General features: G+C 43.0%; 1 protein-coding gene across 5 annotated transcripts in view; it reads left to right on the top strand.

The window, feature by feature from the left end:
* PRDM10 (PR/SET domain 10) overlaps positions 1-18,451 on the top strand; it is a 43,323-nt gene that overhangs the window by 1,759 nt on the left and 23,113 nt on the right. For 2 of the 5 annotated variants that reach the window (XM_027740517.2, XM_027740518.2), the window contains exons 2-8: positions 7,464-7,653; positions 9,412-9,579; positions 11,134-11,193; positions 13,944-14,063; positions 15,019-15,226; positions 15,593-15,834; positions 18,017-18,220. In XM_027740517.2, the coding sequence (XP_027596318.1) occupies positions 7,561-7,653; positions 9,412-9,579; positions 11,134-11,193; positions 13,944-14,063; positions 15,019-15,226; positions 15,593-15,834; positions 18,017-18,220 (1,095 nt within the window). In that variant the 5' untranslated portion in view covers positions 7,464-7,560. Of the gene's footprint in view, positions 1-228; positions 7,654-9,411; positions 9,580-11,133; positions 11,194-13,943; positions 14,064-15,018; positions 15,227-15,592; positions 15,835-18,016; positions 18,221-18,451 lie in introns of all 5 variants that reach the window. The other 3 variants (XM_027740512.2, XM_039383747.1, XM_039383748.1) reach the window with 3 other exon arrangements.

Here is an 18,451-nt window from a genome sequence, read left to right as displayed (position 1 = left end):
AGGGTCAGTATTTGCAATGCATTTTTTGGTACCTGAGGACCAACCTGTCTGTTGTATCATGATATATTTGTGATTCTTACAGGCCCTTAAAGAATGAACAAGCACAAAAATGGGTGTGTAAAATGCCTGTCAAGATTTCTCTTTGAGTTTCAGTGGGAATAGAGACCATACTGAACTTAAGCTTTCCTCTGTATATTTTTAATAATTCAGTTATTTTTTTTCTTTTAGTTCAGTTAGAAGATGAGATGCTAATGAATCACCAACTGATTTTACAAGAGGATTCTTTGCTGCTTTTGTGGCCACAATAAAATAATTGGCAGACTCGAGCCTTCTAATGCCTTCATTTCTAGGAAAAATAATACAAGAGGGTGTATTGCTCTAGTCAGTCCTTAAATGGAAAACTTATCTCCTGAATTGAGATGGGTTTTGGCACTTTGCTACATGTGTGAAACCAGACAGCTTTACTACCTTGGCTAGAGAATGAGATATCGATGTCATTGTTATTAATATTATCTGATGGAATAATTGACAATTTGCTTTTAGAGAGAAACGGGTCTGTGGTGTGTCTTCTTACTCCTACCCTGCACAGAAAATCCCTGGATGAGCATTGCCAGGGTAATTTTCTTTGCAGTCAGTAGCCACTTCGAGTGTGTTCCTGACCACCTGCAGCTGCTTACAGCTGGGTAAACTGAATTCTAATGGCCTTTTAAGTGTAGCTAATTACAGGGGCTGCTTTTGTATGGTGAATTTTGTTTGGACTTAAACACGAAGTGGGGCCTATTTGTCGCTTTTATTTCCTGCTAGTAAAACACACAGAAGTTATGGTGTAGCCCTGAGATGTCTCTCTCTCAGTCCTCACTTCTTTAAGGTGCAGATAGTCCATTTGTTCTCTGGGGTAATTCAGAGAAGCAGCTATTCTGCAGGAGCCAGCTTAGGTGTGGTTTTCATAGGCAGAAACAAGGTAGTTTTGTCTTTTGAATTTTAAGAGTGATTTAATTCAGAGGAGAGGTGCAGGGGGGTGGGAAAGGGAGCAGCACCATCCACTTGTAGGAAGGGGAACAACCCCTTCCAATTGACAGTTCCTTTGGGAAGAGCTGCTGGAGTAGGAAAGAATGAGAGACTAAGTGGCAGGAGGAAGCTGGAGGGGAACAGTTTGTTTTCTTACAGTAAACCCTGAGTGTGCCTTCTTGAAGGCTGTGTAGGCAGCACTGTAGCACACATTGATACAGACACTTTTCCTTTTTTTGTCATCTTGTACTTTGAAATACATGTGTTCCCTATTTTCTTGTTTTATCAACTTCTCCCTCTGTCATTTATAAACCAAATTTAGGAAGGCAGGGTCACTGCCTCAAGCAGTGATACAACACACCATGATATCACAGAGGATGAAAGATTGGGAAAAAAAGTGACGTGGAGAACGTGGTCACGGATTCAGGAAGCTGAGGGCGGGAGAAAGGAGTCAGTTGGAGTGGATATGTAGATATTGAGCAAATGGGAGGAGAGGTGACTAAAGAAGAGCATGTGCATATATAGAAAGTCATGAACTTGTCTCTGCCCACTCTGAGGGAGAAGATATTGTGGGAAACTTGGTTATACAAGAGTTAGGACTCAACATCCTTAGAGCGGCTCTGAGTAGGTGTCTGAGCCAAGCCCGGGTAGTCCCCAGGAATGTTAACCTGTCCCTGTGGAGCTGGGTTATCTCCTGGATTCCGTGGTAGAAATGGACTTTCACCTCACAGGTTGTGAGAATAGTTCCATCAGGCGGTCATGCTGTCACCTCTAGTGCCTGGGCACTGTCCCTGGAGGAAAAGGACTGTGACACATTGGACACAGTAAGAAAGGACTGGCCTTGACGATCTAAGAGTTCTCTTCCAGCTCATTGTTTTTCTTATGATGGATATGCCATAAGGATATGGATATAGATAGATCCGTTATGCACAATTGGAATAAAGACTGAGTTGGTGTTTGGCTGAGCTCTTCTCTGTATTACATGACTAAATAAATTGAAGCCATTTTTCCTTTTGTGGAAATAAATAATCCTTGCTGTCCCAGCCCTATGTATGATTTCCATTTTTAACTTGCCAGTAAAACATAAATATTGTGGTTATATATTACCTGATTGTTACCATTCAGGCAAAAAGCACCAGAGCCAGAGTTCCTTGAAACAATGTATGCGTGTGATGGATGGTGCTGCAGAGGAGGTGACGCAGTGGTGACTCAGTCCTCAGTGAGGTTCAAACCCTTCCTGCTGCACTGAAAGCCTGTTCCTGCCAAGGCAGCTCAGGAAATGCACCCGCTCTGCCTTCTAGGAAAGCTGGGGTAATTAACTTAAGTGTCGGATAAAGCTTTTTGGAGACACATGTGATGTTCCTTTGGAACACAATAAATCATTTTCATATTAAAAGCTGGAGGAAGACCCAGAGTCATAAACCCCCTTTTGTACCAATTTTGCTGCCTTTGCACATGGCTGGGTGGTCAGTGAGCTCAGTCTTGGGAGGATTAAACTAATAGTCCCTGCTGTTATTGCTGCAGGGAATCCCAGGTGATGGCAAACCTCCCTTACACCGGGGAGTAAATCACATTATCTGCTTTATGCACCATTATTGTAAAGTGGGTTCTCATTTGAGACACTGCAGTGGCTTTATGGCTCCCTGAGCGGGGAGGGGGACTTTGCCCCTCGCTCAGCTTTAATATTCCCCCATTCTTCTCTTTCCAGAGAAGGGACAAAAACGAGTGTTTGGCAGCCACCGGCTTGGGTTTTTCAGTAGAATGTCCTTAGTGAGATTTGCAGAGGTTGCTGCAGACGAATTCCCCAGAGATTTTGTCTCTGTATCTTCTTGTGTAGTTGCAGCGTTGAGAGAAATTGCCATTCCTAATAGCCAAGAAAATGTGGTTACTGTTGATTTTTGGGTTTTTTTGGTGGTGTTTTTCTCTGAATTTCTGAGCTTTCCTTTGAAGCACTGAGTTCACTGTGTTCAACTTGTGTCCAAAACACTCAGACACTGAGCACAAAACGGCAGTGACTTTGCTGTTAGAGCACCATTCACTGCCACTCCCTGAGTGTTCGGGGAGTCACGGATGCACGTGTGGGGTGTCACACGTGGGTGTTGTGATGGCTCAGGGGGTCTGATGCTGAGGGCAGGAAGGACATTTCTGCTGGATAGGGAATGAGCCACTTTGCCCCTAGAGCAGTGCTTTCCCATCCTCTGCAGCTGAATGCAGTACATGGGGAAGTTGCTGATTTAATAACACAGCTCCAGAGGAAACACCATCCCACAGGAACAGGAGAGAGGAGCTGGAGAGTGTCCTGGAGGACGAAAGGAGTTTTCAAGCGAGATTTCCAAAAGAGATGAAGAACTCTTCAGACAATGACACAAAGGTGCTTTCCAGGCATCAGGAGCTGCAGAGAAGCTTTGCTATTAATGAGATGTTCTGGATTGGATGTAAAAAGCAAAAACTAAGAGGAAAAATTGGAGGTCTGTGACACCAGCAGGTCCCAGAGGGTGTTGAAAAAAGGAAGGTAAATGTGAATGGTGTAGAGACCAACCTGTTTTGTCTTGAAGGGGTGGTTGATTTACTTGCACAGCTCAGAATGAGCTAATCTTCCACTGGAGGAGATATTTCAAAGTCATGGGAGCTGAGCTGGTTCTTGGTTCGCATTGTATTTGATTCACACCAGTGACACACAGGACTGTCACTGCCTCGCCACTCTGACGTACTGGAGTGATACTGGGAGATATTTATACCTGCTACCATTTCAGCTTGTGCCATCACCCAGTGTGGACTGGGAGAGGCATGCCTGCTGTTTTGGGGAGGTAGATGCTGTCTTTGCAGTTGTTGTAAGTGGTTTACCGTCTCACATTGGCATTGCTTTCACTCATGTGCATGATGCTTATGAGGTTGGATGAAAACATTGGGATGCTGATAGATTTGTTGATGATTATTGGGTGATGTGCCTCATAATATGACTAATCTTTCAAATTCCATCATCTCCAAGTTATTGAAATACTTGTTACGACAAAAAATGATGGAGTATTAAATAATATTTGAGCCAGGCCTCTTAAATTTTATAGTGTCATTACCAGTGGATCAGAACTGAGGAGAGAGAATATAGTTGTGACATACACAACACATAAATTTAACATTAGTTTAGGCAAGCTGTTTATTGTTTGACTAATCTCTACATGGATTATCATTGCAAAATGTAGCCTAATTTCTCCATATTGGGAAAAAGCTGAGTATATCCTATCACAGCTCCTTTTATCTTTAATTATCTTTTTTTCTTGTAGGATTTCTGCAATTCAGTTTCAAATTGTTGTACAAATTCATATGGTAATCCTTTGGTCATAGCAGAGCTTCACATTGAGGTGCTCGTCCTGGTGTTTGGTTAGCTTGTCTGAAAATGTCTCATGTGTGTGAGATATGGTGAGAAAAATCAACAATTGCAAAGGATAATCCATGGGCAAACAGTGCAGAGAGTGCTCCCTGCATGCCAACGGTTTGGCAGTGCTTATGCCCAAAGTTCCATGTTTATTTCTGCTGAAAAACCACCAAAACTGAGAGGAACTCACAGGGAAGTGGTTAAAGTCTCAGGGTGCTGTGGTTGTCGGTGTCAGAGCTGTAATGGGTATTAAAAGGAGGTTTTAGAGGAAGAAATTAGATCCTGCAGGATTAACAGGAGGAGTTAGTTACTCCTATGGAGGAGTAGTGAGCAAAGTTAGTTTGGTCTTTGTCATCAGTGTTAGAAAACTCCCTCAGGTGTTGGTGTTTCCAGGCAGTTCTGTGGCAGTGACTTGGGGCCACATCATGTTTTCCAGCTCCTGCCCTTGGGCTTGTTTCACAGCTAAATATCAACACTTGCTCCTGCCTCCTGTGCTCTTTGTTGCCAGTCCTTGGGACCTCTCTGGGACACAGCCTGTGTCCTGCACTCCTCTCTCAACACACCTATGTTTCCAGGGAAATGTGCTTCTCAGTGTATCTTGGTGATTATAGAAATGCTGATAGAATTCATGGACATCCAAGCTTTGGTAGGAATGCACACCAGAGGCAGATCTAGGATGTATTTGGAAGTACAGAAGTTGAAAGTATCAGCAAATCCTGCAGCTCCTGATATTGTCCCTTATTGGTGCACAATTGGCTGAGCTGTTTATTATTTTCATTTCTGTGAAGAACAGCAATAACAGGACCATTTATAGAAACTGCACCACCGAGCCCCTGAAGTTGGCTCAGCCTTGCTTTTTTTTCCCCCCAAGATTTCACATGAGTGCTAACTTCAGAAACACGACATGACTGTCTTCTGCTTTCCTTTGCAACTCTTTGGTACTATTTTTTTCCAGAGATGAATCGTAATGCCCCATTTTGTCTATTAAAGGCCCTGCCTGAACTCTTTGGTCTCCTTTGCACTAAAGTTGTAGGGTATTTGTGCCAAAATGAGTCTGCAGGAGTGAGTCAGCATCTTCCCTCAGCCCTTCAGTGTCTGCTGGTGGGGAAGGTCAGCCAAAAATTCTGCTACTTGTTGCACCATGTGGAATTAGCTAGAACTGTGCCTTTCCCTTAATTCAATCACTGGTTAATTTAATTATATTCTTTTTAACAGGTTAATTAGATTTTTTTTTTAAATCAAGCCACCCAAAATTGAAACTTATAGTGTTTATTTTTCTAAGCAATTAGGTAATTGATTAAACTACTGGCTATTGTTAGTGCAATTATCTGAATTGGCTCTTGATTAATACTGACAGTTAAGGAAAAGAGCTGTTCGGGATAAACCAACCAAAGAATATCAACAGGATGGGTGTTAAATTTTACATAAAAATTGCTCAGAGTGTGTTACTGACAAAAATGCTGTCACGTGTCACACCGTGGTGATCGCTGGAGGTCAGTGAATGAGGTAGGATTAGGTATGAGAAAATCCCTGATTTAATCCTTAATAACATGACAAGTAGCTGGATAAAAGGTGCTGTGTAGGGATGGATGATATTTATTTATAGATCAGAGCTTGTGTGTTCTGGGGCATATAAAGACATGATATTTATCTAATAATATTTATCTGAAAGACATGATATTTATCTAATAATATTTATCTGTGAATGACCCTGGCTTTCACACTTGCAGAGCAAGGCTGGTGTTTATCACTCCTAATTGTTTGCTGCAGTTAATTTGCTGGTACTAATGAGATCCTGAGCTCAAGCGTTGCACTCAGGTACATGGATTTGTTTTTAATTTTTCTCCTCAGTGCTTTTTGGGGATGTTTTGTATTGAGCAATGTCGATGGAGATAAGATTTCTGTCCCTTTATTCCCATTTTTTCCCCTCTACCACGCAGTTCAGTGGTGTTACTGTGAGACTTCCCTCTCCTGTTGATTTCTCCTTGGCCAGGACTGGTGGAACAGTCAGTGCTCGGGTCTGTATAGCTCAGTCCTTGCTGGCAAAATTAGCAGGAGGCAGAAAGTGCCTGCTGCTTTTTCTACCCCTCCTTATCTATTTTTCAGTTTGTCAATGACAAGCCAAATGCTAACATTTATAGGGATAAATTATGACTAAAATAATTTGCATTTAAAATGCAAATGAATGAAAGCATCAGCAAGGAGCCTTCTGCTTCCCTCTTGGAGCACAGGCTGGTACTGGCATTGGATGGGTCCAGAGAGGCACTGGGTATAAAATAAACTTAATTGGAGGAGCTGAGAAATTAAATGGGCTCAGCCTCATGCTAATTCCTGTGATTTAATATGACATTAGAGGAGAAGGATTGGGAAGGTGCTGAACCACTGACTAAACCAATCACCAGAGCTGTAAATTACACTACTGGGATCCCAACGGCAGATTGAGAGGCCCCAATAAAACTGTGAGAGGTGAATAAAATCAAGCTTGGAAGCAGTTTGTCGGGATCTTGGGGCTCATGTGAATTAGAGCTTGAGTTTCATTGTTCTTTTTTAGAAGTTGGCTGTCGTAACACTGCCTTGTACTACCCAGGACTGTGGTTTTGTCCAAGGTGAAAGCTGCCTGTTCATGGAAAGCCCTTTTGTGCTCCCCCAAAACCAGGCAAACTGGTCATGCATCTCTGAATGTAGTGTTTTCCTGTTGGAAGCCTAGGGTCCATTTTTTGCATTATTTATTGATTTCTAGGCTTGTAGGTGCCAGAAGGACAATGTGGAGAATGTGTCGTGGTCTGCCTGTGGCCAAGGAAAGATGTGCCGGAAGAATTCAGTGTAATGTTTCAGTGCTGCTGTAGAAATGGTTAACTTGTTTCCTCAATGGGACATGGAAAGTGTTGTACAGCATGACTTGACCATGGCAAATGAAATAAGATTTCTCTTCCTTTATTCCCCTAACTAAGGCGTTTGGGTCTAAAAGGAAGTGTTTGTAAAGCCAGGCCTGCTTTACTCTGTGTGGTACAGAAGTGTGGTAGCCGATGATAGTAATTACCTCACACTGGTTTTAACATTTCTGCCCTCTGCGTTTTTACAGCCATGTTGCTGAAGATCACCTTGTCCTCTGGAAGCAGAAACACAGTGAACAGATGAATCCCTCCAGCTAGACATTCCTCCAGTAGATCCCTCTTCTCATGGAACACCCCAGCAGGGAGGAGATGGACTTGAAAGAGGAAGGTTCCCAGGTGTGGGCTGAGTCTGCAGCACAGGAACAGAGCACTGCTCAGGTGATTAGTGCTTTTCGGAGCTCATTCTGCTCAGGATGGATTGGGATTGATGCGGAGGTTTTGTTTCCCATCCAACCCTGGCTTAGTGTCTGGAAGCTCAGCTTTTTATTTGAGGAGAAATACAAACATGTTTGTGGTGATTTTGGATTAAAGCTTCAGAAACTGAGCTGTGCAAACCACAGCAGTGAAGACACAAAGCTCTAAAACCGAGCTGAATAAAACCAGCCAGTGGCTCTAGAAGTTTCGGTGTCCAAATATATATATATATATATATATATATATGTATATATAACCATGTGGGAAAGTAAAAGGGTACTCAGAGTAATGAATATTAACAAAATCTTTGGTCTGTGGCAGCCTGTTTGATGGCATCAGTCGAATCAGTTGGAGCTGTGGGTGGACCTTGGGGAAAGTAATGAATAATTTTTTCCTGTCAGACATCTGGGTACTGAGGAAGGGAGAAATGTTAATTGTAGGCGACTAATGCAGTCAGATTCTGATGCGTGCAGCTCGTCCCTCTGACTCTGAGACAACGCAGCTGGGAATTTCTAAAAGGCTGTAAATTGATTTATTCTTTTAAGTATGTAATGAAGAGGGTGCTGCATGGCATTTGACACACAAGCTGAGAAATTCTGCCTCTCCTGGTAATTTCTAGCTTTGAAATTTGCCAAGAAAGGCAGTTTTCAATGCTCCTGTTCCCTTCTCTCTACAAGGGGGATAACTATGCTGCTGTTTGCACACAGCAGTTTTAAGGCTTAATTAGTATTTGCAGAGTGCTCTCCAAATGTGAAACTGTAGTGTTTGTTTGAGGATTTATTGTACAGAATCAGCACTGAGCAGCCACGGGGGAGTACCAGGTGTCTCCTGCAGCATAAGCTGAAAGGTGAAACAAAATAAACAAAACATGTAACTGTAGCATCGTTTTATGTGAAAGTGTTTGATGTGAAAATGAATACAGATACTCAAACTAGGTTTCCTGCTAACTGTCCTATTTTCCTATACACTGGAAAAGGTTTTCAGCATATAAAGGATGTCAAAAGCTAAATGTGTTCCTATTTCCACTGGAATTCAGTATTCTGACTTGTCTAATGTAGGCCACTAATCATTTATGATCATAATGTTCTGTCAAAATCAACTTGTTTGGATTTAAACTGCTGCCGTAGACATAACTTGTTCCAGTAGTCCTTGGAATCATTGCTTAATGCTTTCAGTTACGTTTGTCTGTTTAAATAGCTGAATTTTCTCCTGATACTGCATGTACATACTAGAGAGAAGCAATCTCACATGCCCTACTGCTGCCTCTGAGAGGTGCAGTACTATAACTTGAAGTAATATCAGAGTTAATAAGTTCTGTTAGCCCTTCATAAGATAAAAGAAATTAGCTGAATGAAGTAATTATCATAAATCCAGAAAGGAACATGAGCATAAAGGGAAACAACGTACCAATAAATTCCATACATACACCAGTTCAAATATGAACTTCTTCTCTTAGGCTTCTCTTTTCTTCTCTTGTTCTTAGTGCAAGAACTAAGTATGGGTGGGTGCCGTTTATACCAGTTGAGTTACAATGCAGAGTAAAACCAGGAACTGATGGGAGTTGGTGCCCAGGTTTCCATATTGCCACCATAATTCAATGAGATTTTAAATGTGTGTTACACAGTGACAATTTCAAACTGAGGTTCTCCCTGCTTCCCAAGGCAGCCTGTGTTGTCCCCCAGACCTGCTGTGGTGTCACTCCAGGATGTGTTTTCCCCCCAGGTGCACTTTGTCCCCGAGGGGGGGGCGGTGGCGCAGATCGTGTACAGCGACGAGCAGGAGCGGGGCCCGTCCCAGCAGGTGGTTTACACGGCCGATGGCACCTCCTACACCTCGGTGGACACCTCAGAGCACACCCTCGTTTACATCCACCCCGTGGAGGCTACGCAGGCACGTGTGGTTCCCAGCCCAGCCCGGGTTTGGCACCTAGAAAACAAACCAGTCTTTTTTGGGATGAAAGCCAGTCACCAGCCAAGTGGTACGACTGGAAAATAGCAGTTTTTCCTGCCCACTGCTGAGCAGGGACTTCGTGCTGTTCATTTGTCTGACGTGCAAATGTGCTCATCAAAGGATGTGGAGGCTATGAATTGTGAAATGCTGGTTATTTCACTGAAGGTGGACGAGATTATAATTAACTCAAAGGTGTTTTCCAAAACATGGATAATCTCTCCAGAAATTCTGCCTCTGTTGTATTCAGTAAAAAGCTAAAAGCCATCTATGTGCCTTCTGGAAGAGTCCTTGTTTTGTGTAACGCAGTTGTCCTAATCGATAGTTACAATAACAGTTGTGTCTCTTTGCAGAGGATCTCAGTGTATTCAACCTAATTTTGTAGTCTTTCTGCAGAGTTGTTGATTTTATAGACCTTTTATATTCTTTTGCTTTTGCATAATCATATCAAATAGCTTTTATTCCCTGACAGCATGTGTTTGGATGGGGTTAATATGCTGTGCATCTGTGGCTCTGTGTGGACAGATTCAAAAGGACCAGGCTGGCTTTGTGGAGGGTGTTTTATAATGTTTTTGCTGACAGGAGAGATTAGCAGAGCTGCAAAGTGCACGTACCTGACACCCCCAGCCACGCTGGCAGGGCCTCATGGCACGGTCTGTCCTGTGCAGCCCTCAGCTGTTACATGAAAACAGCTCTTACGTGGTGGGATGTCCTGAGAGGATATTTTGGGAGTATATCTCCCAGGAAGTTACTGACAACTAACTCCAAAACTCTGAATACTATCATTTTGTCAAAAGATACTGTCACGCAACTGAGATTAAATTATCACAGTGCTAAAGGAAATTGTATTATGCCTTATTTTGTTGAGCCAGGCTGCTACAAGCTCAGGTTTTGGCAAAGTAGGCAAGGCTGACCTCAGTCAATCCTTAGTTTTCATCTGAGTCTTGCTTTTCCAGGCTCCCATCAGGGCTGTTCTTGCAGAATATTGGAGTTGGCATATCTTCTATGAAATTAAACAGCATCTTGCCCTTACTAAATTTACATGTGGGATGTGCCTGATAGCTCCTCAAAAGAAAGTGTGCAGAAGTCTTGTGAATTTGCAGGAAGAAAAACCTCACAGTTATCTTCTATCCTGCCCTTAAGTAGTTTTGGTAGAGATTTTGAATTGAATTAGAATCCCGTAGATTCTATCAAATTAACAACTGACAAATGATTTCTGTAATTAAAAAAGATAAACCAGGTGAAACACTTTAGTTATACAGATGAAAAGTGCCACATAATTATGATATTAAATTTCTATGGAGCACCACCCAATTTTAATTTCTATCTGTGTAGATCCACTTGGGTAAGTCGAAGTAAAGTTCTGTGATAATAGTCATGTTAGAAGTTGGCAGAGGCTTAAATGTGGGTAATTTCTTGGTGGCAGGGTAATTTTTGTGTGACTTGGGAGTAAACAACACCAGGGCTGGTTTGATAAGCCTTTTTCACTTTGTCTAGACTCTGTTTACAGATCCATCCCAAGTGGCTTATGTCCAACAGGATGCCACCACCCAGCAGGTAAGGAAGAGACACTGCTTATCTTGGACCTGAAACTGTAAGGGGAGAGTTAGGGAAGGTAAAGGGACATTGTTGTGGTGCTAGAGGGTAACGACTGTCCCTGCAATTGTCCAAAACCAGTCTTCAGTTATGTCCTGTCATCCTGATCAAGGGCAAAAAGCCACTATTGCTATGGCCAGCTTGTGCATGAATGATAATGAAAGTTAAGACTGAGTTTATTGACTCAAAGTTAAGACTTTGAGTTTATTGACTTCAATTCATGCTCAACAAAAATTCTAATTTACTGCCCTAGATATAATGAAAAATCTTTCAACAGTGTCCCTTTAAATGAGTCAGCAGCAGATGTGGCTGACTTTATCTGAACATGCCATTCTGGAAAGGCTGGGTTTGCAGTTGTCCTCATACAGATTCTGATCCAAATGCCTTTTAAGTCCACCAAAGGCTCTTGAGGGATAGAAAAATTGGATCAAATGCTACTTTTACTAGAAGCTTCACAGGAAATGAAGTGTAAAACCTGAGGAAGTTCAGTGAGTGGCTCCCTTACCTTACCAGGGTGTGCTGGGCTTGCCAATGTGAGGTAGGCTGGGAATAGAATAAAATGGAGCCTGTGCTTATAAAGTTTTGATGATTTTCCTTTTTTTGTAGTGCCTCATGGATGCACAGGTTTTATTGTTAACTCTTACTTATCTTTGGGGACTGTGTTGTGGTAACCAGGTATAGACAGCTACTTTCAGGTCTCTCTAGTTGAAATTCTCTGCTGTCATGGACTTTAAATCATTACTGCTTTAATGGCATGTGTGAATGGATGTGTTGGATCTGAATCATCACTCAAGTCATCATTAAAATGGGTGTTTACTGACAGTCTTGGGGCAGAGCGAAGGGTTGAATGTGTGCTGAAAACAAATTTTATTGCTCAAAGACTTTGTTTCCTGTCTGTGCCTCAACAGTTTATAATGATTGACACAGTAAAGGTGTTACCTGTCTTCTGGTTCTCTGGAATATTTTGCTACATCAATTTCCCTGCATTAAGAAGCCAAAAATTCCTATTTAATTGTCTTAAAGCTTATTTAACACACATGATTAATTAAAAGTAGAGGTTACTTGTGTGCAGTGCTGATGAGACCCTAACAGGAGATGTGCTGTTACCATCCCAGGTACAAGGGCGAGAGCACTTGCGTGTGTCCTCAGCCTGTCCTCCCTTCCAGCACTTTCTGACATCAGTCCTGGCAGATATATTAATTTTTTGGTGGCTAGTTAATCCCTTATTGTGGCAACTCCTGCCTCTGCAGGTGTTTTTACATCAGCATGTCACGTGGGACATCCCTGAACTGATAACAAATGATAAAATAACAATGAAAGCTCCCCTTGTCTTTAAAAAGAAACTTTATCTTAAAAAGAAATTGAAAAGTTTTTAAAAATAATGCCTATACTCTGTGCAGTGCCTGACATGGAAATGGAAGTAAGGGTATGTTTGAAGTGTGATTAGGAGTAGGCAATGCTAATAGTAGGTACAAGCTCGTGTGACCCTCTGCTCGCTGGCAGACTGGAGCTGTGCCATGGAATAATAATGCCTTTCCTGTTGCCACTTGGCATCAGAAATGAAAATACTAGACAGCTTAGTTCAGCTGTCATCCTGGTGTCCTCTTTACCATCGCACTGCTCCCTGAAGTCTTTTTGCTGTAGTTTTTAAGCAGTTTCATAAATTACTCTTAATACCTCTTAAAGCAATTAGATTTGGAGTTTTAAGATTGTCTCCTTGTGTTATGGATTTTCTTGTCTGCTCCTTCACTGCTGGCACAATTCACTGCACTCAGTTTTATCTGATATTTATTAAGCACTCTGCAGAGAGGCAGGGGCTTGGATTTTAGCATAAAAGCTACTTAACAGTCAGAGGCACAAACTAGAAACCACATGATGTCAACTGTAGAGAAGGATGAAACATCATGTGGGATACCTGTGCAAATTCCTGTACAGATAAGCAGGAAACAAAAGATAGGAAAGGTGATTCCTGGGATCTTATTTCTGCTTAGTTTTATTGCTGAATGTGTGAGAACAGTGTGGTAATAGGCATTAATTTGGTTGTTACTGCACCAAAAAAGTATGTAAACAGAAATGTATAGTGTGACCAAATAATGTAGAGGAAAATAATGGTTGGAATCCTCTAGTTTGAGAGTTTGATCTTCCAGTGAGGTCAATACACTTGTCTTGGATTCATTTTTAATGGATCTTGGATCATAAAATCACAGAATAGTTTGGATTGGAAGGGGCCTTAAAGCTCATCTAATTCCAACACCCTGCCATGAGCAGGGTTTGCTTGAGAAAAAGAAAGATAGGCAAAAAAGAGGAGACGTCTCTTTTCCCTTCTTTACCTTTTCCCTTAAAAAAAAAAAGTAAATTTGTGCATAGAAGAGAAAAAGACCCCAAATCACTGGTTTTACCAGGAGCTGAAGAGTTCCTCACATCTTTTAGTGCTGTTTGAACCCAGGCTGGGTAGGGCCTTGATTTAAAAATGGGTGATAGGTAATTCAGAAGTTGCAAAGTCTAGACTGAGGTTTGAAGCCTTTCCCTTTGTCCCTGGAGCTGCAGGTTCCTTCCAAGCCCATCACCCCTCTCTAAAACCCTCGAGATCATTGCAGTGCTGTAGTTTCCAGTGAGTGCAGGGCTCGAGGGAGCTGTGCATGGTGGGCAGGGCCCATGTGAAAGTGCCTGATGGAACTGTGCAGTGCTAAAATGAGTGCCTGTGATTTTAGGTAACGGTGCTCTTGCCTGCTGCTGCTCAGAGCATGAACCCCACCAACCTGTCCGTGCTCGGCAGCGTTGCCGACCCCCCCCAGCCAGTGGCTCTGGAGCAGGGGCCACAAGCAGATAGAGTAAGTGCCAGGCACCCTTTCCTTTTCCATGTCCTGATTCCATTGCTCCATCATCTCAGGGGATGGCACGTGGCTGAGTGTGAGAAACTGTAGCACAGATTTGTACTGTCTTCCATAGTCTCACCATGAAATGTGTGGGGTTTTTTTAGGAGAGATCATGTGTTTAATATACAGAGAAACTTGTTGTACAGATGGTTCTGTCTTGAGCAGCCACCTTAAAATTCTCCTCTCAGTTTTGGAAAGTGAAGATAACAGAAGGTGTAACGCTGACTGTCACAGCAACATCCACTTGCCAGTGGTCTCCTTGACAGTGTTTTCAGGCAGCTTTACTGGGGGTAGGATTTTTTTTCTCCACCTGAGAAACCTGTGTGGATGATGAAATATGCACTGCATTTAAAATACTTAATTGTTTTTTTAGGGAAATAAAGGGATAAACTTGAAAATTAGTGGAAGAATGCAATGGTCTCAACTGTCCTTCATGGCCCATAGTTTATATCTAGGCCCCGTGTTACCTCATCCCTTATTATCTCTGCCTGTGTGCTTTTGGGATTGGTTTTAAAAGATCATGTACCAAAGTGCAGGATTTTCTCACTTGTACAAAAGAAGTTAAAATACAGCTTTAGGCTCTAGATTATTTCCACAGAGCCTGGACTTTGTTTCAACAGTTCTGTGAGGGTGCAGAGCTTCCCTGATTTCAGTTTCTTCTCCTGGGAACTGAGTTCTTGGAAGAGTGGAGACAGGGAGTGACACAGAGGTGTCCTGAGCGAGGCCTCAGCAGCAGCAACACAAAACATCCCTCAGCAGTTGTTTATCAGCCGCTTCACTTCCCCTTGTCCTTCTCTCCATTACCAAAGGAAGCAGGAAGGGTAGACTAGCAAGGACCTTCATTGCTCATCTTTATAAGTGTAGTTTTCTTCCTGAATCAATTTTAATGGTTTGTGAATTCTTTCCCCAGGCATCATTACCGGTGCATAACCAGGTGTTACCTCCCATGGAGGCAGTGGATGGTTCTGACCCTTTAGCACCTCTGCAGAATCAAATGGAAAGGATAGAAACAAAAGAGGAAGATGATGAGGATGAAGATGAAGATGAAGATGGGGAAGACTCTGACATGGATGAATGGGATCCAGATCCACCTCGACCCTTTGATCCCAATGATTTGTGTAAGCATTTGAAGTAGTATTTCATGTATTGCCTGCCCTCCCCTTTTTTCTTTCTCCTCCATCAATAAACGGAGTTGAGAACAATTCCGATTTTAGCAGTAATGAGTAAACACCTTTATGCCCAGAAATGTGGACTCACATTGGGCTGCTGTACTGACAAGACAAGATTCTGTCTCGGGTAAAGTCTCTGAACTGCTTTGTTCTTCATTTTGCAGGAGGCTACCCTCTCTAATGTTGTAAAATCTAGACAGACTATTGGCATAATGTTCCCACAGCTGAGCCAAAGAGGTTTAGAGAGAGATAAGGCTGTCTGTGAGCTGCATCTGAGTGTGTGCCTGACAGTGTCCTCTCTGCCTTTGTGTGCAGGGTGTGAGGAGTGCAATAATGCACACCCCTCGGTGTGCCCCAAACACGGCCCTCTGCACCCCATCCCCAACCGGCCCGTGCTGACCCGGGCGAGGGCCAGCCTGCCCCTGGTGCTCTACATTGACAGGTTTTTGGGAGGAGTGTTCTCCAAACGGCGCATCCCGAAGCGAACACAGTTTGGGCCTGTGGAAGGGCCCCTGGTCAGACAAACCGAGCTCAAAGATTGCTACATCCATTTGAAGGTAAGGGGGGGGTGGTGAGAGAAGAAGGGATCAGTTTGTGCCTGAGCTTTGATTTTCATGAGTTTGTCACTTTATCTTGATCGATAGACATGTTCTTTTGTTACCTTAGTGTAACTCAGAAACACTCAAATGGCTTTGGCTCCTGTGCTGGTTTAAAGGTAAACCAGCAGGGGAAATGAACTCCACTCAAAAGAGAGATTATAAGTCAGAATAACAATTTAATAAAATAATACAATACAGACAAACAATTGGTTTTAACCCACAAAACCCAAATGTATAACCCAGCACCCTGGGGCATGAACAGAGTGGTGTTCTTCGGGCCCCCTGAGTCCAAAGGAAAGGAGAGGGGAAAACCTGTTGGTGAGAGTGCTGGTGCAGTCTGGTCAAGAGTGGTGATTGCAGTCTGGTTGAAAAGTGGTGGTTGCAGTCCAGTCGAGAGTGGTGGTCTGCAGTCTGGTTGAGAGTGGTGGTCTGCAGTCTGGTTGAGAGTGGTGATCTGCAGTCTTCCTCTGGATCCCACGAGTGGTTAAAAAAGTCCCAAGACTCCAAGATTATATATCCTCCAGTTCAGGCAGGAATGCTCAGTACCTCCCTCAGGGCAGGGGGTTCCTAATGGGTGTGAGGACAAGAGCAACTCCTATCTCGCAGGCCTTTTAACACCTAGTTTATAGCCTGAGGAGTCAGGCTCTATGTGCAGATATTGTAAATGGTTCATTGATAACAGTTTCTGGGAAATGGCATGGAAGGCTATAGAATACACAGTTTTGTGTTACACCCATCCAGTGATGAACTGGTCTCAGCTGTCCTAACTAGGACAGCTCCAAATCTGCTCTCTTATTCAGGGAGACGCACTGATCCTAGTGAATGTTCTGGCTCTATAGTGTTACGATATATAGGGTGCATAACTTGGAAGGCTGTGAGTCACTCCATGAGCTGAAGCAGCATCTGGACATAAAAACAGCAGCCCCTCTGGATCCCTTTCCCCACCCACGATGTGGGGGAGCCCAGTTCTAGTTCCATCTCCATCTGAAGAACCATTCCCACGTCTTGAGGGACGGGGAAAGGGAACTCCAGCACTAGGGTTTTCTCAGGCCCCGAGCCTGGAGGGGAGAGGTGCCCTCCCCTCCCCCCAGCACCCACGTGGTCCCATGGCAGGCACAGAGACAGCACACCGGCTGGAGAGGAGGCAAGAGAGCCTTTATTGTTGGGGATGTTACATTTATAGGGTTTAGGAGGATTCACAAAGTAACCATGTAGAAGTCTCAAGGGGCTTACAGGAACACCCAATCACAGGAAGGGGTTAACAAGGCCCAATGAAACACCTTAGGACATCTTCCCAGGACATTCCTGCATGGGATACACTTGTTGTGGGGGGTGTTGGGAAGAAGAAAGCATGAGTTAGCAAAGAGACTACAAAAAGCCATTTTGAAGCATGTTTAAACAAGTTTCTCATCAGATTCACTGCTACAAGCCCCATCTGAGAATATTTTGCAGCCATTCTTTTGTCATGCTGTAACTTCAGTTCAAAATACTTTTCGTCCCTTTCCTTTCTCTTCCCCGTAAGATGGAGGGGAGAGATTTTTCTCCCCTTTCTTATACCAAGTCCTTGATGTAGGGTAAAATGGATTTGACTGACTTTTATCTATTCATTTACTGGTTTCATTATAGAAATTGGTCCTTTATTTACTGGAGTTCAGGCCCACAGTTTAGGAGTACTCTGATGGGTAGTGTCTGACAAGCAAGTTGTGACTATAGGCAGATTCAGCAACCAAGAGAAGTTCAGCTAAAGAAGTGCTGCTTCCAGCTTGAGGCAATGTTACGAGTCAAGAAATGAAAGGAGAAGTGGGTCTGCCAGTAAGAAACATCTGACTGATGTTTCCGTATCTTACTAAAGCTACAGCTCATTTATAGCCACAGGGACATACTGTGCCTGACCCTTTTAATGAATGATTCTTGTCCTTGAAACTCTTGGAAGGGTCCATCATGTCTCCCTGCTTAAATCTCTGCCCATTTTTAAGTACTTCTCTGCCTGTTTCAGGATCCCTGTTAGTAAAGAGAAAAAATGAGCTATGCCTTCATTGCTCCCCTAATGTAACAGTTGCATGGGCACAGTTGTTAGTAACTCAAATTCTTTTGAACCAGGCAGTTAATTACAGTCACATGTAATTGGATTTTACTACAGGTTTCTCTTGATAAGGGTGACAGAAAAGACAGAGACTTGCAAGAGGACCTGTGGTTTGAACTTTCCAGTGAGGCTCTGTGTAACTGGATGATGTTTGTGCGTCCAGCCCAGAACCACCTGGAGCAGAACCTGGTGGCTTATCAGTATGGCCACCACATCTACTACACCACCATCAAAAACGTGGAGCCCAAGCAGGAACTCAAGGTATGACATTGCTCATGTCTCAGGGTTCTTGTTTTCTACTGATTAAATAATCTCTTAAGAGTTGCTGCCTAATAATTGCATGTCCAAGTGCCAGAAAATATTGCTCTAAATAGTTTTAGGGCTTTTTTTTCTCTGATGGTCTGAGTCAAATGCCACTAAAGTCAGTAAGTAGTTGGCCACCAACTTAGGAATTTTAATAAGCTTTGACTCAGGTAGAAAATCAGGAAGTTC

Source organism: Pipra filicauda, unplaced genomic scaffold, assembly GCF_003945595.2.
Source record: "Pipra filicauda isolate LSUMZ 115617 unplaced genomic scaffold, ASM394559v2 scaffold323_size1005334_pilon, whole genome shotgun sequence".
In the NCBI taxonomy this organism is placed as follows: Eukaryota; Metazoa; Chordata; class Aves; order Passeriformes; family Pipridae; genus Pipra; species Pipra filicauda.
Note: the sequence above shows the minus strand (reverse complement) of the source record. Positions and strands in the feature narration are given on the sequence as shown.